Below are 22,942 nucleotides of genomic sequence, written 5' to 3'. Positions count from 1 at the left end.
TTGAGAGAGAACAGAGAAAGAGTATGGGTGGGGGTGGAGAGTCAGAGGCAGAGGGAGAAGCAGAGTCTCCGCTGAGCAGGGAGCCTGACTCGGAGCTCGAGCTCAGGACCCTGGGTCCATGACCAAAGGCAGACACCCAACCCACCGAGCCACCCAGCTGCCCCTTATTTGGGCTTTTGTTTGCATGCCATGTGCATAGAGTCTTCACACGGAGTGTGAATCAATCAGCTGGAAAAATGGTTAAAATGCAGATCGCTGTGGATCCACCTCCCAGGATTCTGACTCAGTGGGTCTGGAGTGGGGCCTGGGCATCTGCATTTTAACAAGCTCTTCAGAGTGTCTGATAAAGGTGGAGCTCATTCTGCCAAACCTTGATGCATAGGAAATATGCACGATCCAGATGTGGATGGGGAGGCAGAGGGGGAGGGAGATGGTCAAGCAGACTCTGACTGTGCACTGAGCCTGGAGCCTAATGCAGGGCTCCACCCTGGGACCCTGGGGTCATGACCTGCGCTGAAACTGAGAGTAGGATGCTTAACTGACTGAGCCCCTCACTGGTGTAGGATCTTATCTTTCATTTCGGTGAAGGGTATTGGGGGAAAAAAGAATAGTATTTTGTGGCATGTGAAGATTATATTAAATTAAAATTTCAGTTTCCGTAAATACAGTTTTATTGGAACACAGCCACTATCATTCATTCACATATCGTCTGTGCTGCTTCCATGCTGCCAGGTATTGTTACACAGATCGAGAACATTCTTTAGCCCAGGGCTAACATTGCCCCACTCCGGCTGGTGGGAGAAGGAACATTATAGGGCCTGTGTAAGTTCATATTTGTGTGTTCCCTCTGATATGGAATGTTCTTTCCTGGCCTCGGAAAGTTTCCTCGCTGGCTCGAGCTGGTGACAACCCAGCTGAGGACTCCAGGGGGACCCTCTGCACATCTCCAGAGCTCCCCCTCTGGGCAGCTGTCTCCTTTCTGGTCCTCTGCTCTGCAAATCCTACCTCCCTGAACCCTCAACTCTACCTCGATTCAGACTGCCCACCAGGTACCCGCTAGGTCCCTGGGACCCTCCTGGGAACCCTCCAGGCACTAAGCAAGGGCAGTGTCCGATGTCCTATTGTCCAATGTCTGAAAACCACCTTTTCGTGTATGTGGTCCAGATTTTTAGTTGTTAAAGATCAGAGGGGGGCACCTGGGTGGCTCAGTCCGTTAAGGATCTGCCTTCGGCTCAGGTCATGGTCTCAGGGTCCTGGGATCAAATCCCCATGTCGGGCTCCCTGCTCAGCGAGGACTTTCCTTCTCCCTCTGCCCTCCCCTCTGCTCGTGCTCTCCGTCTCTCTCAAATAAATAAATAAAATCTTAAAAAAAAAAAAAAAAAAGGTGAGAGGGCAAATCCCATTTCGGTTAGTCCAACATTGCCAGCAGGGAACTATGCACTATATCTTAAAAGAGGTGACTGTAAATTTATCTCTACCGCAACAGGAACGCAACATGAAAATACTGATCATTTTTACTGGTGATAAAACCACAGGTCCCGTGAATTCGACTGTAGAGTGTTGCCTACATTTATAATTGTAGGAAATGCAATTAGTAAAAGTAAAGATGTAATTTTTCCCCCATATGGATTCATAAACCTGAATTTTATCCATCATCCCCTGGGGGCCCATGGTTTCCCAGATGAGAGCCCTGTGCTAAGCGCTAACAATAAGTATTCTGAGCATCGGAGATCCTCTAATTGGCCCTGCCGATTGCCATGTGGTGTCTTCCTCAGAGTCCCATGTTTTGTACAAAACAGAAGGCTCAGTCTTTTCTCTGTGGCAAAAACATCCTCAATTCCTTTCAGGATAGTGTCCATGTTTCATCATCCTCAGCCTTGTTTTTGCTCTTCTCTGGGCTCATCAGAGTCTCTACATTCTTTGTGAACTGTGGTGACCATCAGCAGCCTCGAAACTCAGCTGGGGCCCCCACCCAGAGCCTCCTGGCCTGACTGCCCTGACCGTGAATGACAGCGTTTCCAGTACATTCCAGCAGCATGCTGACTCCTTTCTTAACGGCACTGCGCTTCTGGTTTGTATTCTGTTTATGACGAAGGGTGGTCCTTGGGTCGACTCCTTTCTTAATTGTATCTTGCTTTTTCTTTTTGTTTTTGTTTTAAGACCAATTCTGCATTTGTTCATTAGAAAAATCCCCACTAAATGTTCCTTTCTGTGGTCATAAATGTTTATGATATGGTTATATGGGGTTGTTCTGCCCACTGCTGAATGATTATGAGGTCATCACTGAATTTCTTCCTTCTCAATAGCAGGGTGAACAGAGAAAAGAAATGGCCAGAATGTTTCACTCCATTATACTTAAAAAAAAAAAAAAAAAAAAAAAAAAAAGGAAGTTAATTAGAGCTTTTGGTGACTATTAGTGATCATTGCATATAAAATGCATGTACAGTTGGGATGTAAAAAATAGAAATAGGTAGGGATGCCTGGGTGGTTTGGCGCTTTAGCGTCTGCCTTCAGCCCAGGGCGTGATCCTGGGGTCCTGGGATCGAGTCCCACATCGGCCTCCTTGCAGGGAGCTTGCTTTTCCTTCTGCTTATGTCTCTGCCTCTCTCTGTGTGTCTCATGAATAAGTAAATAAAATATTTTTAAAAATAGGTAAAATTAAGTGTGTTAGAGCTACCAGACACGATTTAATCTTATCTTCTCATTAACCCTTAACAGTTCTTTATTTTTTCAAGGAGGCTCCACAGCCAATGTGGGGCTTGAACTCACGACCTTGGCTGATATCAAGGGTTGTGTGTTCTACCGACAAGCCTGCCAGGCGTCCCTTAACAGTTCTTTAGTAATTGCTACTTTTAATCCTGTGATTAGGGATTGAGGCTTGAATAGAACTCTTATTTCACTCTAATCTTTAAGATTAAGCTTCAAAAACACTTCCGAGAATATGGATACGGGTTGAATTTAGGGCATCAAGCGCTCACTCTCTCGTGCAGCTGCTTGCTCTCTCTGAATGACCACGAAGAAAGCTCTCTCCTCTTTGTCCTGTAAAGCAATCCCCACTTGGCTTGTTTGTATCATTTATATGCCATAAAATTCACCTGTTTGAATTCAGGGACATTTAGTAAATCCAGAATTGTACAATCTGGCTTTTTAAAAAAAAGATTTTATTTATTCATTTGAGAGAGAGAGAGAGATCGAGAGAGAAAGTGCACAAGCAGAAGCAGACTCCCCACCAAGCAGGAAGCCCAATGCAGGGCTGGATCCCTGGGATCAGGACTTGAGCTCAAGGCAGATGCTTAACAGACTGAGCCGCCCAGGCACCCCTGTGATCCAGTCTTAGAACACATCCTTCACCCCAAAGTGATCCCTTGTGCAAATTACTCCCCGTTTCCACCCCCAGGCCCAGGCCACCACTTTCTGCCCCTATGGATTGGTCTCTTCTGGGACATCTCATAGAATGAAATTAATTCAGACACAATATGCTCTTTGGCTTTTTTTCACCTGGCATCATGTCCAGCCGCGTCACAGCACGAGTTCCTAAGTATCTCATCCCTTCTGATCACCAGGTGGTATCCCACTGTACCAAGTCCCAGTCTTGTTTCTCCCTTCACCAGCTGGACCTTTGGATTGCTTCCACATTTTTGCTATTAAAAGTCATGCTGCTTATGAACGCTCATACACAAGTCTTTGCGTAAACATGTTTTGACTTCTCTTGGGTAGATACCTAGGAGTAGATTTGCTGGGTTGTGCAGTGAGTTTATGTTCAACACTTTTTTAAAAAGTCACTTTGCAGAGTGGCTGCACCGGTTTGCATTTCCCTAAGCGTGGTGAGGGCTCCTGGGCTCTGTGTTAACGGCCCCCTTGTCAGAGGCTGGTCCGTTCCCCCGAGTCTGACATGAGCTGGTCGGCAGATCCCCCAACGTCATGGATTTCCAATAAAACCCTCATGACTCACTCCCTATTCTCCCAATCATGTTTCACAGACTTGTTTTGAATCTCGTTACCCGATTTCCTAAAACACAGTTTTGGGTTACTCAAGAATTTTCCTGTATTTCCTAGCTTTGTGCCACTGTCCCCTAGATATGGCACTTGCATAACCTTTTATGGAATTTGTTTTTCGAATATCTGTCTGCCCCAAGGAGACCGTAAGCCCCCCGGAGGGGAGATTTTTGTATATACAGAGAGTAACACAGGACATGGCATCAAGGGGGCCTTAAAGTGTTGGATAGTTGAAGAGGCAATGGACACATTTGGTTCAAATATATACTACTTTCCACGTCAGCCTGTTTTCCTTCCCTTAGGACCTAGTCATTGAACATATGATGCAGAGTCTTAGAGTTTGCAGAACCCTTGGGGAGAAGTCCCAATCTTTCAGTGCACCCCAAACTCTGAGGCCCAGCAGGACAGAGCGACTCACCCAAGGTGGCCTGTGTGTGCCAGCCAGGAGTACTAGGGTGAGCCCGTACTGGAGGAAACCCTGCCAGGGAGGAGGACCTGAGCGCTGGGGACACCCGGGCATCTGGCGGCAAGGGGAGTGGAGCTGGTCTGTGGCAGGATCTGGAGTGCCAGGCCTGAGCCTCATTCCTGAGAACAGGAACGTTTTTGGGGAGGATGTGAGAAGACCCCATTGGTTTTCCAGTAGGTGAATATGGCAAGGGGGGGAGATGGGAGGTCAGGGAACAGGGAGCGAGGGCCCAGACTTGGCAGGTGTTTGCAGGGGGGCCTGGGGAAGGCAGGATGGGAGTCTGCGAGCCGGAAACACTGGTCTCAGTAATGGGAATAGGAAGACGGGAGAGAAGTGCAGGTCTGATGGTTTCTGTGCCCTCTGCCGCCCGGGGCCCGAGCCTCGTGTCCGAGGGCTGCCTCTGCACTCACTATTCTGCTCCCCCTTTTTTTTTTTTTTTTTTTTTACATTTTATTTATTTATTCATGAAAGATGCAGAGAGAGGCAGAGACGCAGGCAGAGGGAGAAGCAGGCTCCCTGCGGGGAGCCCAATGCAGGACTGGATCCCGGGACCCCGGGGTCACGCCCTGAGCTGGAGGCAGGTGCTCATCCACAGAGCCCCCCAGGTGCCCCTCACTGTTCTGTTCCAACATGGGCTCTACCACCCACAAGCCAGTGACCCCGGGCAAACGACTTCATGACTCTGGGCCTTGGTTTCCCCATCTGTAAAATAGGGGCAGTGATAACTGCCTCCTAGGGTTGTAGGGAGGATTAACTTAGCGGGTACATTTGAGTCACTTAGATGCGAGCCTACTGTGTAGCCAGAGACCAGTTCATAGAGGGCTTGGAGCCTGCCCGTCCTGCGATTGTTTTCTGTGCTCATATAAAGCTTCAGCCCCGGGGAGGGTGGGGGGTGGGGAGGTGAGGGGGAGTTGGGGGGGGGTGCCTGGATGGCTCAGTGGATGAGCATCTGCCTTCAGCTCAGCTCAGGGCATGATCCCCGGGGTCCTGGAATCGAGTTCCACATTGGGCTCCCTCTGCCTGTGTCTCTGCCTCTCTCTCTGTGTCTCTCATGAATAAAGAAAGAAAACCTTTAAAATAAAAACAAAAACCCAAAACCCTCCAGCTCAGGAGGGGAGTGTTCAGCGGGGAGCGGAACTGGCTACAGGAGCTGCTTTAAGCTGGACCCTCCAGGTTTGAAGTTCTATATAAGGCGACAGATAAATTATCTTATCTTTTGGAGTTTGTAGGAGTATCTTAAACTTAATGGAAGGCTCTTTTAAAGGAAATAGCATTTTTAAAAAAGTGTCTTGTGGGTATGATTTCCAAGTCTTAAATCAATCCTATCTGGGAAAAAAAAATTGATTTAGTTACAGAGTCTAGTAGGGTTTTTCAACTGTCACTTGTGGGGTCTTGTGTAATCTCAGGACTCTGGGACTGCCCTGGGCAGAAGAGGGTGGAAACTCCTCTCTGACTCCAGCTGCCCCCCTTTCAACAAACAAACTTCATTTGAAGAAAAGGCTTCACTTTTTGGGGAAGCTCCTGTAACAGAAATCTAACAAATATGCCAGACTGATAATGACAACCAAAAGGTAAGTTTTCAATGAAAATAAATTCTATATAAAACTTCCAAATCTTTAATTGGCTAGACAAAGTCATGAACCACAGCTTCTGAAAACTAAAGAAGGAAGAAAACCCTATAGGATACAAAGGCTGTACCATTTCCACAGCGGAATGGTGTTATTTTGCCTTTTTCTAGCTGATACTGGTGTCTACACCAATATTCCGGAATTCTCTTTAGAAAGAGTGGGGGGAAACACAAATCCAATCTTGGGTAAGTATTTCATGTTCCTCGCTATCTGTTTAGGAAACAAAGTATTTCACAAAAGGACCACATTCCATGAAAAGTTATGTTTGTTCTGGCTTAAACATAATCATTTCCTCAGGAAGTCTGATTCAGATGAAGCATCTTAAGAAATTCAAATTGACTTAGTTTGTAGACAAATGAATGTCACCCTACTTTCTGAGTTCCAAGAAAATGTTTTCAAAATGAACTCTGCCATTTTAGACTATGCTTTTCTTTTTTTTTTTTTTTTTTTTTAAGATTTATTTAGTTGAGAGAGAGAGAGAGAGCACACACACAGTAGGAAAGGAAGGGTAGAGACAGGGAGAAGCAGAGCCTGACACAGGGCTCGATCCCAGGAGCCTGAGATCATGACCTGAGCTGAGTCACCCAGGCACCTCTTAGACTCTGCTTTTATTTATTTATTTATATTTATTTATTCATTCACTCCTGAGAGACACAGAGAGAGAGGTAGAGACACCAGCAGAGGGAGAAGCAGGCTCCATGCAGGAAGCCTGACATGGGACTCGATCCCAGGACTCCAGGATCATGCCCTGGGCTGAAGGCGGCACTAAACTGCTGAGCCACCCAGGCTGCCCTTGACTCTGCTTTTAAAAACTCAAATATATATTATTTCATGGCCTTCTCTCCCTAGTAGATGTCAACTTCATTTGTTTCCAGCATTTTAATGAACTTCTTTTGTTTATTTAGAGAAGTTTCATCTTTAAAATGTGCACTTTGAGTATATTTTTAGATCTAAACAATAGGGAGGAGGAGAGTACAGGATTAAGAATTCAGACTGAGACTAAGCTACCTGAGGTCCTGTCCCAGCTCAGCCATTTACGAGCTCTGTGGCTTTCCATGGGTTATTTTGCCCCTCTGTGCCTCATTTTACTCATCTGTAAAGAGGGAATAACAATTGCACCTTTCTCATCAGGAAGTTAGGATTATGGGAGTCAACATATATATGTAAAGTGTGTGGAATAGCACCTGGTACACAATAAGTGCTCAATAAATGTTAGCTATTGTTAGTTCTCCTTGGCTTCCTAGTGTAGTCAGGGTATGCTTCGTCAGGTTTAATTAAATAGTTGGGGGGATCCCTGGGTGGCTCAGTGGTTTAGCGCCTGCCTTTGGCCCAGGGCGTGATCCTGGAGACCCGGGATTGAGTCCCACGTCAGGCTTCCTGCATGGAGCCTGCTTCTCCCTCTGCCTGTGTCTCTGCCTCTCTCTCTCTCTCTCTCTCTCTCTCTCTCTGACTCTCTCTCTCTCTCTCTCTCTCTGTGTCTATCATGAATAAAATCTTAAAAAAAAAGTTGGTAAAAGGTTGCTATGGGAGATTATTTAATAGATTAGCACTCTTCACACAATTAGAATATATTCAAAGATATTCAATTTAAAGACCTGGCTGGTCCTAAGTCCACAGACTTTTGGGGCTGAAAAGACATTAGAGAATATCTTGCTCAACATCTTTATTTCACGGTTGAAGACTCCAAGGCCCAGGAGCATGAAGCCACTTGCAGAGAGCCACGGAGTAAGACAGAGACCGCCAGGATGTGGTTGCTTCTGATGACACTTTAGGCTCTCAGAGGGCTGTCGTGAAGTTTCCATTATGGGCACCAACTATCATTGCACTGATAAGCCTGTTAACTGGAGCATTCTGTGCCGGTCAGTCAGAATGACAAATAAAACCATTTACATATTTGGAACTGTCAATACACAAAGCAAATATAGGTAAGTAAACTGGCTCTGCTTTATTACCCCGTGCTATCATTTATGAAGAAAATGCTTGCAGCTGGGGGGTTTCTACAGTTTCCCCGTTCAATTTCCTTTGAAAGACATTGTTTAGTTAAAACTATAATAAAAAACAGCCCAAAATATTAGAAATAGAAAGTCCTGGCACCACCACTATGCTCGCACCGCTGGAACAATTTACACCCTGGGAGGTGCACAGATAGGAGCCACTGCAGATAATCAAAATTTTATTTAAAATTATAGAACACTCAAAAATAAACAATATAATATGCTTGGATTTTTGTTGTGACATAGAAAAATGCTTCCAATTACACTTAAAACCTTCAAGTGTTACCCCAACAAAGTATGCTATGCAGCCAGTCGAAGTGCTTGGATGAGCACTGCTCTCTCCAGATGGCTGGGGTAGGAGGTAGGCTGCGGACATCCCTGTAGGTAGGTGCGTTTTTCCTACTCGGAGTGGCGATTTTTCTTCTTGTTGTGGTTCTCAATGGCCCTTCTAAGTGCTTCATCCTGGATGAGATCAGACATTCTCACATCGGTGTGGCTACAGCCAATTTTGGGGCAACTGTAAACAATAAGAAGATCACTTAGCTTTGATGCCTTCAGCATAAACTTCCCTCACAGGCAAGTATTTATTATTTATTTATTTATTTATTTATTTATTTATTTATTTATTATTTCTAAAGATTTATTTATTTATTCATCAGAGACATAGAGAGAGAGAGGCAGAGACTCAGGCAGAGGGAGAAGCAGGCTCCATGCAGGGAGCCCAATGCGGGACTCGATCCCAGGACCCCGGATCCCGCCCTGAGCCGGAGGCAGATGCTCAACTGCTGGGCCATCCAGTCCCCCCATTCTTCCCCCCCATCCCCCCACCCCCACCTCAGATTTTAAGTATGAAGAGAACACCCTGGAGGGCTGGAGATAGGGGAGGGGTGCGATTCTGTTGTTTAGAAAATCTGGCTCTGGCTGCTGAATGCAGAAGGCAGGCAGAGTGGAAGCAGGGAAGGCAGGAGGGCCCAAGGTCCGGGGCACAGGGCCGCAGGGGGGAGGCTGGTGGCAGTGGTCGGCTTCAGGGGGGAGGCGGAAACAGGACCTCTAGGATGCGCTGCTGGGCCAGGGGCACAGTGGAGCATCATCAGAGTTTGCCCTTCATCTCCACAGGGAGCAGCCAGCCAAGTCATGCCAGGGATGGAGTCAGAGCTCCGGTTGGTCTGTGTTCCCTCTGAAATGCCCACCAGTCCTCCCAGTGGAGAGACTGCGTGGGCTGGTGGAGACTCAGGGGAAAGCTGTGGCTGAAGAAATCAGCGTGAGTCACCCACGGGTTGGGGGGGAGGTACTCAAAGCCACGGCTCTGTTTAGATGTGGTCTCCTCTGAAGGCAGTGGGCTGGGTGAAGTCACCTGATTTCTTCTCAGCGTGAAACAGACTTGGGTAGGGTACAGTGCCCAGCGTCTGCAGTTAGGGTGACCTGGTTCTGAATATGGCCAACACCTCTTGGCTACTCGTGAGAACAGAGGTGACAAATGTTACTTTCCCGAGCCCCTACTCCCCTCGGGTTTGAAGTAGAGGCAGGACCCTTATTTCCCAGGGCTACAGGCATCGCGTCCCCTTCCCTATCTCCTGTGACTAGCGTCCCTGGTCATCACTCTTCTGATACATTTTAAAGCTGCTCATCTGTCTGTATCTTGCATTTACCCCATGTACCCATCCACACACTTGTGCACGCACTTGACCTTCTGTGTGATTGGCCCTGTGCTGGGTTCTGAGCGTCCAACTGTGAAATACAAATTTAGATTCCTGCCCAAACAGAGCTCCGGCCCAGTGATCTGAGAAAACTCTCCAAACAGCACAGGTATATTAAGACCAAAAAAATATATATAATAATAATAATAACAGCTATAAGACAAGATAAAAAATAACAAATAGAAGACAACAGATAGAAACCAGAAGGGGAAGAAGGTTGATCATGGGAACTCTGATTTGTCCAGTGGTAGGAAGCCCAACCGTTCTTCATGAGGGAGAACTGTCCTCTTGGCTGTGCTTTCTGGACCAAGGCATCTTTATAAAGGAGGGCATTCGTCACTGTAATGGATAATAGGCTTGCTGACAATATTCACGTTTAAAATGCTGAAATGTGCAGGTATGTGGATTAAAATCTGGTTCTAAAAAGGCCCTCGCAGGAAGGAGGATCAGGTGGTCTGTCCAACCACGCACCCTTCTGACGGTTTTGCTTTGTGTTGGGGTAAGGACCGGAGGTGCCCGAGAAATGTCTCACACTGGTTTCTCAAGGGATTCATTTCTTTAATTGTGAAAATAAATAAATGAGCTTATGAGGAGGAAATGGAGACTTTTGTGACTTTAGAAAGGGCATCTTTCATCTCTTCAACTTCTGTGACACGGAAATGCAACGCAGTGTAGGTTCCTGGGATGACATGCGCTGGGGTCACCTTCACTTTGTATTTGTCACTCGGTGAGCATGCACTGTGATGGCAAGTCTGGAGTGCTCCCCCCTCCCTAGGACCCAGTCTTCAGCACCGACAGCCAGACAGTGAATAAGCGTGGAAGGGGAAGTGGGGACCGAGGTGGGGAGGACTTCCTGGTGATGTCAGCGGCCCTGTCGGCGTGCGAGGGCTCTGAGGATGTCTGATGGGGTCAACCACACTCGGTGCTGAGCCTGCAGGCTCATGCCTCACAATGGGGCAGCAGGATGGAGCCCAGGGTGGCCTGTGTCGAACAAAGAAGTCTGCCTTGCTTAAGGGATCAACTCTGGGGACAGAGGCTTTAACCACAAACTCCTCCTTAGGGGAGCTGATGGCCTCTTGACACAAATACAGCCTCAAGAGTGAAAGAGATGTGGGCTCAGTCCCCTTGGCTGTGACCCTCTGGGCAAGTGGCTTTAATTCGTGTGCCCCAGTCTCTTCTGCCGTAAAGATGACATAGAACGTAGGGTCGTTGTGAGAAGTAAGGAGGACAATGTGTGACGGGTCGAGGAGCTGGCTCAGGTGCTACAATGTGCAGTTTCTGCTCCCAAGAAGCCCCCGTGGAGGGGAGGCAGCCCCACCGATGACGCTGGCGGGCCATGGGCATGCTACGGTGCACACGGTGCTACAGAAGACTTCCTGGAAGAGAGGTTGCTCCGGGAGCAGAGGGAGAACCTTGCTTCTCACCTGATCTCAAACCAACCAACCCAGGTTTTTAAGCTACAAAGGATAAGACAGGGCACTGATGACATGATACTGAATCAGGGCACTCCTCCTCCGGAGAAATAGCGCTCTGTATAAGCATTAGTGCATTAATCCCCAGGACATCCTGGTGAGCAAGTTAGGTGTGGCAATACCCAATCCTAAGCTCTCGAGTCACTGCTGTGCAGGAGTCAGACCCACCGGCCTTGAGGAGAGGCTGGGTCCTCAACTCAGGTCACTGGTAGGGAAGAGCCTTCCACCGGAGCAGCAAGCAAGTGTTGACAGTGTCTGCTGAACAAGGGCAGCCTGGGTCTCAGGGGGCCCATAAGGCTGCAGGGAACCTTGGCCTCAGCCTCAGCTCAAAAGTACAAGATTCTGAGTCTTGTGAGCTCCTGGATCTGGGTCCCAAGAATTCCAAGGTCCAATCCTGCTTTAGGAGGAGGTCTGTAGATACCTCTGGAAGTCTGAGTGGGCTGGATCGCCATCGTACCTAAACACGCTGAGTAACTCTGTCCTCCCTCCTCTGAGTCTAAAATAACGTGTCACGAAGCGGTGAGGTAAGTAATAACAACACGGACAGCCCTGACCTTTCTGACCCTGCTGGGATTTGTTTAGCGTTCTGGAGTTCCAAAGGAGCTTTCCTCTTAAGTGGTTTGCTTCTCCACTGCCAAGAAATGTGCTGGTCTGGGCCTCAGTTGGAATTTCCCCGTTTCTTTAGTCCTAAGGTCCCGTGAGATGCTGCTGTTATTTCTACTCCGCGGATGAAGCCATGGAGGCTCTGAGAGACTAGATGGCCGGTTGGCCAAGAGTGAAATGGGGGCTGTGGGCACAGTCCTGGCGCTCCGCTCTTCAATGACACACTCCTACTTGACTTCATTTTCCTTCCCAGGCCGTTCAATAGGACTGTTTGTTAAACACGGTTCCCATTCCTCAGCAAAAAAGGAACGGCATGGCCGTGGGACACTGGAGATGCCTTGTTAATATGGCGGCCATAAGGCGGCTCTGTTAGGGAGAAAGCGCACAGCCCAACTATCCGGGACGTTGTTTTAACTGCTGTGTCTGGTGAGGGCTGAAGTCTCCACAGTTTTATCCTGACTCAATCCACGGGAGACAGATCTTCGCGGCGACCGCAGCACAGACAGGAAGATCCAGTCAGCACCGAGTAATGCAACGTACCTGGAGCTCCCGTCTGACAGAACGTAACTAGAACCATCTAGGAAGCAGAACCGAGAGTTCTCAAACTGGATGTGTCACAGGCGTGTTTAAACAAAGGGGACCCAGAACTGCTCATCGAGTGCACATGCATCATGGGGAATGACACTACTTGCTGCTCAGTCAGGAAGCTCCGGCGTAGCTGATGAAGAGGCCTGAGGTATGTAACCCGCTGCCAAATGCGGCCTGGCTTCAGGGCTGTGCCCACCACCCCGATGCTCCCGTGATCCGCAACTCCCCTTTCTTTCTTCCTGTCTTGCTGGGCTACACCTCAGATGGCTTCATTGGGGTCTTCTTCCTCTGAGTGCCTTCTCTTTAATGAGTGGAATGTCTTTCTGGGGGTCCACGTGGGGCCCTGAGGCGGGGGCCAGGCCGCAGTCCTGTCCTTGGTGGCTCTCAGACTGGCTGCCACCTGCTGTCCAGAGCTGCCCCTGTGGGGCAGGCGAGTAGATCTGACTCCTCTACCAATAACCTCTCCATGACATCTTGAGCTCATAGCTCTCTGCCGGGTTTGACACCCCACATTTCCTGCGTCTCCTGGATACTTCCAAATGGCTGTGTTGCTAGGACCCCACGCTTAGCACGAGCCCAGCTGTGCCTCTCTCAGCATCCTCCCTACACGTGTTTGTTGCTCCTGCCCTCTCTGTTGGCTAACAATCCTGCTACCCTTTTGGACATTCGGTTTACAAGTGCTAGTCATCCTCCACTCCTTCTTCCTCCCTTCAGCCCTCAGTTGCCAAACCCTGCCAGCTGTGCCTCCACAAGGGCCGTCATTCTTCCCTTCTGCCTATGACTCTTGCCTCAGTCAGGCTCCCATCATCTGTAACTTAATCTCCTGCAAACCCTTCCTCACTGACGTCGTCACCTCATGCCTTATTAATCCATCTCTTGAATTGTATTGGAGTAACTTCCTAACCTCCAGTTGGACTCACCTTATTCCCTCAAAACCCTGCAATGTTGTCTCATGCCTATAGAATAATGGTGGCAAAAATGAGGGTGGTGGTGGTGGGGGTACTGTTTACCGAGTTTTACCTCGTGCCAGGGACTTGAAAGTACTTCACATACATCTTAATCAAATTTCAAACATACCAGGGAGGCAATGACAATCATTATCATCAACTTATAGATGAGGAAATTAATAAAATCATGACATTTAACATCTCTATAATGAATCTTTACGCCACTCTCCTTACTGTTATTGTCTACAGCATCCTTCTATTCTCCTGCTAACACACAGTAACCCCAACTGTTACTGACCTCTGACCACCAAGCAGAACAGGCTCTGAATGGAGCGAGCCTGTAGGCTAAAAGGACTCTTCATCATTCTCTGAAATTCTTCTCATTTTTTTCAAGGTGCAGGAAAAACACTACCTTCTCTGCGAACCTCCCATACTTCATCCACTTGGACTTAATTGTTATCAACCTATGAAAATTTGCAGTTTGCAGAATCTGCGCTCATGTAATAGAAATGAGACAGAAAAAAGAAAATTTTCTAAATGACATATGTTACGTGTGTGCTTCCAAATAGCACGTACAATTCAAAAAAGCCACAGGACACTTAGAAAGTCAAATATGTAACTAAGAAGATCCATTTACATGCGACCCTGTTCTTGGAGTCACTATCGCCATCCTGGAACTGGTGAGAAATGTGCTTTGTTATCAGTGCCTGCTTTTTCCAAATCTGACTCTGGGAGACTATGGCAAACTTTAAGAAAAGTAAGAGCTGTGAAACAGAACTATTGGGGAATATCTATTCTTAGCTATTATCCCTTTTCACAAATGAAAAGGTGGTTTTTCAGAGAAAGAGCACAGGAAAAAAAGGAGAAAAGGAAAGGCTTAGAAGTCCAGAAACAAAGGAAATTATATCCACAAGGAAAATGGAAGTTTCACTAGGGAAATACAACATCTCAACTGTGAGCTGGGACTCAAAACAGAAAAAAATGTACTTGAACACTCTTAATTCTGCGACCACAAGGGCATTCTTTTGGAATAAATAGGGTAAATGACTTGACTGAATGACCATCAAGATATCTACTGCCTCCAAAGCCCTATCTCTAAGTCCACGCCCACAGGAGGAGTGGTGGGGAATTCCAATTCTGGGTCTGGACCAGCAAATTTCTGGGGGATGGAGAAGTGAGCCACACATCAAAGTGGCTGTTATCAGAAGTCCATTGAGAACTGGTCACACCTGCAATTCCATTCCTACGACAAATGTGCGATAAGAGCACAAGAAATGCCAAACTGAATTATACTGAGTCTAGCCAACCCAAGGATTCCACATTATCACAGGAACAGAGCCACGGTCCTCCAAAGTTGTGTGCCACGGGGGTGGGAATGTGCAAGTTGGGGTGTGTGTGTGTGAAGGAGGTGGAAATAAATAGAAAATATACGTAAAAGGAAGATTCTCCAAACGTTCCAATGGAAAAAAAAATTTCTCATTGAAGTGATGCACACATTTACTTGACCCTTTGGGAAAGTTGTTTAAATAATTAAAGAGATGCAAGGTTTCCCCTGACCATTCAATCTTGACCAAGACCTCTGGATACAAATCTTATCTCAGAATGTTTTAAACAAATTACCTGTAATACAGGATGGCAAACAAAACAAAACAAAACAAACAAACAAAAAAAAAGCCATTCCTTCTTGTGTAAAAGTAGATACAGAAGGGAAAAAAGAAACCTTTTAGTATCACAGTTTTCCCTAATTCTTTTTTCAGGCTATCACGCAATTTCATGAATATTCCTATTATTCAATGATGCAACTTCCACCCAATTCCTTTTTCTCCTGTTTCATCGAAGGTGTGGCTCAAGTGGCTTCAGCTTCTTCCTGAGCAGACTACTCATCTTCCCGTGGTGGATTGTTTTTCCAGAAAGCCAGCGTCCGTGTTTACACTGAGGGAGGTGAATGGGCTTTAGGGGGGCCATGGAGGTGTCTTTTCCTCTGGCATGACCACCACTGGAAAGGCTCACTTCCCTTCCGGCGCCAACTCACCAGGCCTTTTTCTTCCGCCTGTGCTTGGACTCAATCATGCGTACAATGGCTTCCTCCTCATAGGTGTGGCCACACACTTTATTTTTCACCGGCTTCTTCATTTCCACCTGCAATCAAGGAGACATTCAGCTTTCAGGAATGATAATGATCCACTTCCAGTAACTTCTCCAAGTCACCAATTATTTGGAACTGTTTTTTTCCTCATCTGGGGGCTTCCTGTGTTCAACCTCGCAGTCTCGTGGCTTTAGATCATTGTGGGGGCAGACGGCCACGGAGGCAAATGCAGGTGGGCACCCATGTCAGCTGGCCTGTGAGCCAGGAATTGCTTGACACCCCCCATCCCACCGCACCCCACCCCTCCCATGGGGCATGGTGGACTTCAGTCTTGCCAGCCCGGGAACCTCCCCCATATCCTCCTGGACCTCATCACTTTCCTTTCCTGCCTCCTTACCCTAGATGGGGAATCGAGTTAGAAAGCAAACAGGAGTCTTTTGCCTCTATAAAGCGGATTGCTTGGTCTTTCCGGAAAGGAGGAAGGCGACAGTACCTGAGTAATAGGGCAGATGAAATTGGTCTGACTTTGGGTCACAATCATGTCTTCATCAACTCCTTCTGTCCCATCAGCCTCTCTGTCGGCTTGAAGACCATCTAGAGGGAAGAAGGGAAATCGCTGAGCCTCGTTGGTCTAACACTGTGCCAAGGACAGCAGGGAATTGAAGGAAGGAATGGAAGGAAGGAGGTTACTGCTTTCTCGGGGTCTGTTGGGTGGTAGGCAACCTTGCTAGGCAGTTAGATGCATGTTAACTCTTCTCTTAAGAGAATCCTGCAGGGTAGGATGGATTCTGCCCATTTTTTTTTAATTTTAAAGATTTTATTTATTTATTCATGAGAGACACACACACACACACACAGAGAGAGGCAGAGACACAGGCAGAGGGAGAAGCAGCTCCATGCAGGGAGCCCGATGTGGGACTCGATCCCGGGACTCTGGGATCACACCCTGGGCCGAAGGCAGACACTAAACCACTGAGCCACCCGGGGATTCCCGATTCTCCCCATTTTTGATAAGGGAACCGACTCAGAGCAGTGAGATAACTTTTTCAAAGAATTACTTTGTGAGGGAATACTATCCAGTAATCAAGACTGTGGCTGTGGAGTCAGAAGCGCCCAGTTATCTCTTTCATTTCCAGCTGTGAGACCTTGGACTAGCAAGATGCTTTTTTGGTAAAGCCTCTACTTTACAGCTTTGTTGCAAATTTTAAAAGAGAGATTAAAAGAGATGAAAAATGCAGCATGTTTGCACAGTCCCTGGCACGAGGAAACATTAAATAAATGGTAATTACGTTAGCTAGCTCTGGGGTTCTCAAACTTTTTGGTCTTGGAACACTTTACTACTTGTAGATATTAAGGACCCCAAAAAACTTGTTTGGGTTATGGTTTATCGATATTTGCCATCGCAGACATTAAGACTGAGGATTTAAAAAATATGCATTAACCAATTCATTAAAAAAAAAAAAATGCTGGGGCACCTGGGTGGCTCAGTGGTTGGGTGCCTGCCTTTGGCTCAGGGCATGATCCTGGTATCCTGGGATTGAGTCCTACATTGGGCTCCCTGCATGGAGCCTGCTTCTCCCTCTGCCTGTGTCTCATGAATAAATATATAAAATCTTTAAAAAAATACTACTACTCCTGGGGTACCTGGCTGGTTCATTCGGTAGAGTATCTGATTCTTGATCTCAGGATTGTTGAGTTTGAGCCCCATGTTGGGTGAGTGATTACTTAAAAATAAAATTTTCAAAACAAAACAGAACACAAATAACTCCAGGGGCACCTGGGCCAGCTCAGTTGGAGGACATATGACTCTTAATTTTCACGGTTATGAGTTCAAACCCCATGATGGGTAGAGAGATTACTTAGATTAATAAAACTTAAAAAAAAAAAAAACCACCTCCATTATTAAATGTTAACATAAATGATATCTAAAAAACTAAGAGTAATCATATTTTCCAGAACAACAAAAAAGAGATAAAAATGGCCTTGTTTTTATATCTTTGAAACTCTTATTTACTGTTTGGCTTAATAGAAGATATTTGGATTTTGAGGGGCACCTGGGTGGCTCAGTCGGTTTAGCATCCAACACTTGATTTCGGCTCAGGTCGTGATCTCTGGGTCCTGAGATTGAGCTCTGTGTTGGGCTCCATGCTCAGCAGGAAGTCTGCTTGAGATTCTCTCTCTCTCCCTCTGCCTTTACCCCTCCCCGTACTCTCTCTTTCTCTATAAACAAATAAATAAATACATACATAAATACATAAATCTTTAAATAAGAAGATAGTTGGATTTTGATATCTGTATATCCATCCAGTCTGTTGTGATAATACGTCACGTAGCCTCTGGAAAAAGTACACTTATGGAAAGAGAGTGAAAAAGACTAGTGACACCTTACTATTGTTAGGAAGATAGTTTGGGCCTCATAGGTACCCAAAAAGGCTCTCAGAGAACCCTAGGGGTCCCACACTTTGAGAACTGCTGAGCCCGTGCATGGTAAAGGTTTTGGATAGCCCATTTGATTCTGAAATCTCCGTTCTTTTTTATTTCATCACAACTTGCTCCTCACTGAGGGCAAACAGATGATGGATGGTTTCTGAATGGGATAATGAGACTGAGTAGCTCCGTGAAAGCCTTTATTTCCAGGGAAGGGAGATGTCCTTTTGTGCAAACATCAAAGATCAATAGCTTTTTAAAAGCAAATGTTGACAGTGTCTTCCTTCCTCTCTTTCCTGCCCCCCCTTTCCTGTCCTTCCACTCTTCTCTCTTCCCTTCCTCCTTTCATTCTGGCAAAATAACATTGACATTAAAAACTGCTTTGTTTTTAACGTGGGAGGAAAACCCCTGTCTCAGGTTCAGATGGTTCTGCACATGTTTCAGTTCCTAGAACTGACAGCCCTGGCCTCCCACCTTGGCCAGATGGAGTGTCTGTCCTACTGGGGGCAGGGAAAGGGCCACAGAGTGCTAGTTCAGGGTCACCCAGTCAACTAATAGCTGGCCCCCAGGCATTCTGCTCCTAATTACTCTGTTTTTTTTTTTTTTTTTTTTTGGTAGGGGTTTCACCTTGTTTTAGCAGACTACTGTTATTTGTATGTCAGCTTGTTGTGTTTTCCTAGAGAAACATCCCTCAAAGCTCTCATTCCTTGAAGAAGGCAGGAGTGGAGACCTCTCAGGCAGAGCACTGGCCACTCAGGTACAGTACCTGGGGCTTTCTGGCTTTTCAAGGACCTGTAGAAATCTGTCTGAGACTTCGAAAGTCATTTGTTGGCTTCAGAATAGGATAACTACGAAACAGAATTAATAAATGCCAAAGGTCAACAAAATATTATGCTAACTTCATTGATTGCTGACTTGGTAATCAAAAATATTTCATTTGAAAGCCATATGTAGGCTGGAGTTAGGATTGAACTTAATAATTCCCAGGGAAGCAAAGAGACATGCTGATAAATGAATAGCCAACTATAAGTTACTTGTAGCCAACCTATTTCCAAAGCCAAACTCTAAAGATATTTTTCAAAATTTTATGTCAGCAATAAAAGTATATTTAATGTGGAGGTTGCCATATTTTAGTATGCTTACTGTGATGTGGGATGGGGCCTGTGAAGAGTTTAGGGACTTCCCAGGACCTGTCTTTGGTATTCACAGAGCAAGAGTTAGATAGACTCCTCGAGGATCCTTCATCAGCCCAGTGGTTGCTCACCATGGCTCAGGAAGGTTGGACAAGGAGCCAAGTCAGCCAGGCTAAGAGCATTCTGTCTCTTTAATTCTTCTAAAGCCTCCTTCTGTGGGTGGCTCCTGGTAATTTCTTACTGTGTGTTTGACAGTCAAAATTAGGGTCTCTCTTTGTCCATTCTTACAGGGTTTATCCTGAACTCATGGCAGATTTTTTTTTCCCTGATGGCAGAAATCTGACTGTATATGTGATACTGTGGAATTCACCAGAAAATCTGGTAGATGAATAACAGAGTTCAGCCAATGTGAAAGGCTGTGGGTTTGTTTCTTATTTTCTATTTTTAAATTTGAAAAGGTAGAGGAAGCAGCAAAGCACAAGGGAAACGCAATGCCGACCACTAGGGAGGGAGGAGTGGGGAACTCAGAACCTGTAGGTGGCTTTCAACATCCGTGATCATGAAAGAAGGTAACAGAAGTAAGACGGAGGAAGAATGCCAACAGTGAGTAATAGTCCACGGACCGAGAGTCTAAAAAGAGAAAGATCCTCAACAGCTAAACCTCTTGAGATAGAACATTTCCTCACCCGAAACCTATATTTATAGAAAGTGATATTAATGTTGGGATCTACGATGTGCTAACAAAAGGTCACATCTGGCAGTAAATATCAGTCACACTTGTTTAGTTGATCCAAAGATAAAACCTCTTGATAAGCTTCATAAAAGGAAGATTGGAGAGAAGAATATAGATCACCTAAGTAGAACCACATAAGTTTTAAAACTGAGGTTATCTGGGACGCCTGGGTGACTCAGTGGTTGAGCATCTGCCTTCGGCCCAGGGCGTGATCCCTGGGGTCCTGGGATGGAGTCCCGGATCAGGCTCCCTGCAGGGAGCTGGCTTTCCTTCTGTCTATGTCTCTGCCTCTTTCTCTGTGTCTCTTATGAATAAATAAAAATCTAAAAAAAAACCCTGAGGTTATCTATCCTTAATTGTCTTGTACATCTGAGAAATCTGAAATCTAAAGACATTACAGATTTTGTTCGAAGTTAGGCAGGGGTTTAGTAAATTTAGGTCTAATTTCTTGGTCTGATTAGTCTGAACACAAAAACCAGTGTGTCGGTTCTGGGAGCCACCCTTTCCTCCAGATTATTATGTTATTAATAATAACACCTCAGGTTTACTGACTGCTACACAGCAGCCACTGTACTGAGCATTTTATATACATTATTGCATTTCATCCTCACAAAAATATCCCTGAAGAACAACTCTGCTATTATTATTCCTCTTGTATAGACTGGAAAACTTAAGCCCCACAATAGTTTTAAGGCAAAAGTAGGAAATAGCGATCTTATAATAAAGAAGTAAGTGGATTAAAGCAACTTAGTCATTATTAAAGAGATCACAAAAGTTTTCCTTGTCATAAAGTGAAACACAAGAAAATGAGTCATACTGGGTTCCATATACACACTCAGGGTATGTTGTTAGAAGTACATGGTCCCCGGGGGTGGTGGCAGTAGTTGAGTGTCTGCCTTTGGCTCAGGTCATGATCCTGGGGTCCTGGCATTGAATCCCACATCAGGCTCCCCATAGGGAGCCTGCTTCTCCCTCTGCCTGTGTCTCTGCCTCTCTCTCTGTGCCTCTCATGAATAAATAAATGAAATCTTAAAAAAAAAAAAAAAAAAAAGGAAGTACCTGGTTGGCTGTCAACTTGTGACCTGGTGGGCAAATCTCAAATATGCCCTCCCGTCCCGGCCTGGGCCCAGGGCACCCAAGCAATGGGCTGAGGGAGGAAGTGCAGACAGGAACTAATGTTTCCATAGTCCCCATAAGGGATGTGTCAGGGTATGAGTTAGTAACTTGGTCGTGATTTCTTCAGATGTCATGAAATGAACGGGAAGAGGAAAGAGAAACCATGGAAATGCTTGAAGTGATAACCAAGTATACAATTACAGAATTCTAGAAGTCTATGAATATTTTCCTGTGATGTAAAGTTAGGGGGTGGTGAGGGCATCTGTTGAACCCCGAGATGTGGGTTCACGGTCAGCTAGTTACGACTGGTAATGAAGAGCTAAAGGCCTCTGCCTTTATTGTCTCCAATCGGCCGTCATCCTTCTAGATGCTTGCTCAAGCCAAGACTTTTGGATTTATTCTTAATCACTCATTTTCCTTCGTTCTTCACATCTGAAACCATTGGCATGTTCTGTTGACTGGTTCTAAACGATAGTCCCTAAATCTAAATCTAGTAAATCTAGCCCCTTCTCTCGAGTTTTACCATATCCAAACCACTATGGCCTCCTGCCCAGACCTCTGCGGTAGCCTCCTACCTAGAATCTCTGCTTTGACAAGGGTCGTGATGCTCCCATGTGCTTCTCACAGCAGTGCTCACAGCCAACCTCCCTGACCAGTCTTCCCCCCACCCCCACCCCCACCGTGCTCCACTCTGACTGGTCTTTTCTGTTTCTGGAACGTGCCACTATCCAGGCTGTCTTTGGGCCTTTACACTAACACGACTGGAATGTTCTTTCTCCTGATCTTTGCTTTTCCTACTCCTTGTCATTTTGAAATGTTAATTTAAGCGTTATCTCTCTGGAGAGGCCTTCTCAGATGTCCCAGGCTGCAAGGGGCCACCCAGGCTTGCTGTCACATTACTCACTTGTGAGGCTGTGACTCCACAGGGCACCAATCTTTACGCACAGCTTTCTCCATCTCCCTCCTTCACTCCCTTGCCCTCCCCATTCTCTTCCCGGAAAGCAGGGACTTGGTTGTCTTGCTCACGGGTGTTTCCTAGAGTCTAAATGTCCTTGGTATGTAGGAGGAGGTGTTCAATAAACATCTGATTAGTAAAGCGCTTCATCTGACAAGGCAAGAGTGGGCATATTTTTCACAAGGATGTACTGAACGGATTTAACAGACGTGGCAACACATAGATACACACACACACACGCATCCTTGCACAATGATGATTTGATAGCTTTTCAGCAAATAACAGAGAGGACTTCACTCTAGCTTGGGGTGCAGCCCCGGACCCTGAATTACATGTCAAAGGCAGGAAGTAAATATAAGTTTTACAATTATAGTAGGCCGTGTGGTAATTATAAAGGAGAGTCCAGACATGGTCTTGTGGTCAGAAAATACATTTGGTCCTGGCCACACACAGCCCTAGTATTAGTCATTTGTCTGTCTTCAGGCATCCCAAATTTGGCTACCAGTAAGACAGTTTTATGCCAGCTGGGAATAAAAGTTGATTACTGTGTGCTTTTTCAATTAAGCCTGAACATTTTACTAAAAGTTCTTTTCTCTTGAACGTTGGTAACATATGAAGAAAATACTTTACAAATATTTACTGCCTGCTTGAGATGCCTATTGCACTGTCCAGTTTCTTTTACTTGCACTATTCTAGTACAGCCTATTTGGAGAGGCTGAGCTGGTACAGGGAAGATTTGGGGGCCTCCCCTAATGTGCAAAAGAACACAGATTCCAAGTTTGAAGCAGTATAGCTCAGTCACTACAGAGCTTCAAACTGCTTTTGCATTTCCTGATTGCAATTCTGCAATTTCTGACTATTTCTCCCACACAGTAACCTATAGCTGGGTCAGGAGTGGCCCCACCTGGGAACTGGGGCTGAGACTCTAAGCAGAAAAAGATGTCAGCAGGCTCAGTCACTTTGGCTTGGAATTTAGGAGCAGCGTGTGTGTGTGTTTGTGTGTGTTGTTTTGTGGTCCCCTCCCCTATAGAGTTGTTTGTCCAGCATTGTATCTCAGTTTCTTTCTGAGACTGCTGGGCTGCCCTGAATGCTAGCTGTTTG

General features: G+C 46.1%; 1 protein-coding gene and 1 long non-coding RNA gene across 9 annotated transcripts in view; one reads left to right on the top strand and one right to left on the bottom strand.

Moving 5' to 3' along the window:
- Window positions 1–7,815: 7,815 nt before the first annotated feature.
- The window catches only part of LOC140603824 (uncharacterized), a 28,278-nt gene continuing 13,151 nt past the window's right edge, over window positions 7,816–22,942 (top strand). Inside the window, exons 1-2 of one of the 2 annotated variants that reach the window (XR_012006796.1) lie at window positions 9,854–12,592; window positions 13,786–18,661. This is a non-coding gene — a long non-coding RNA (uncharacterized lncRNA). Of the gene's footprint in view, window positions 8,016–9,853; window positions 12,593–13,785; window positions 18,662–22,942 lie in introns of those variants that run through there. The other variant, XR_012006797.1, reaches the window with a different exon arrangement.
- NSMCE2 (NSE2 (MMS21) homolog, SMC5-SMC6 complex SUMO ligase) overlaps window positions 8,247–22,942 on the bottom strand; it is a 214,300-nt gene continuing 199,604 nt past the window's right edge. For all 7 annotated transcript variants that reach the window (XM_072774476.1, XM_072774479.1, XM_072774481.1 and 4 more), the window contains 3 exons: window positions 15,971–16,071; window positions 15,424–15,530; window positions 8,247–8,601 (listed from right to left, as the gene is read on the bottom strand). In XM_072774476.1, the coding sequence (XP_072630577.1) occupies window positions 8,484–8,601; window positions 15,424–15,530; window positions 15,971–16,071 (326 nt within the window). In that variant the 3' untranslated portion in view covers window positions 8,247–8,483. The remainder of the gene's footprint in view (window positions 8,602–15,423; window positions 15,531–15,970; window positions 16,072–22,942) is intronic.

This window comes from Canis lupus, chromosome 14 (genome assembly GCF_048164855.1).
Source record: "Canis lupus baileyi chromosome 14, mCanLup2.hap1, whole genome shotgun sequence".
In the NCBI taxonomy this organism is placed as follows: Eukaryota; Metazoa; Chordata; class Mammalia; order Carnivora; family Canidae; genus Canis; species Canis lupus.
Note: the sequence above shows the minus strand (reverse complement) of the source record. Positions and strands in the feature narration are given on the sequence as shown.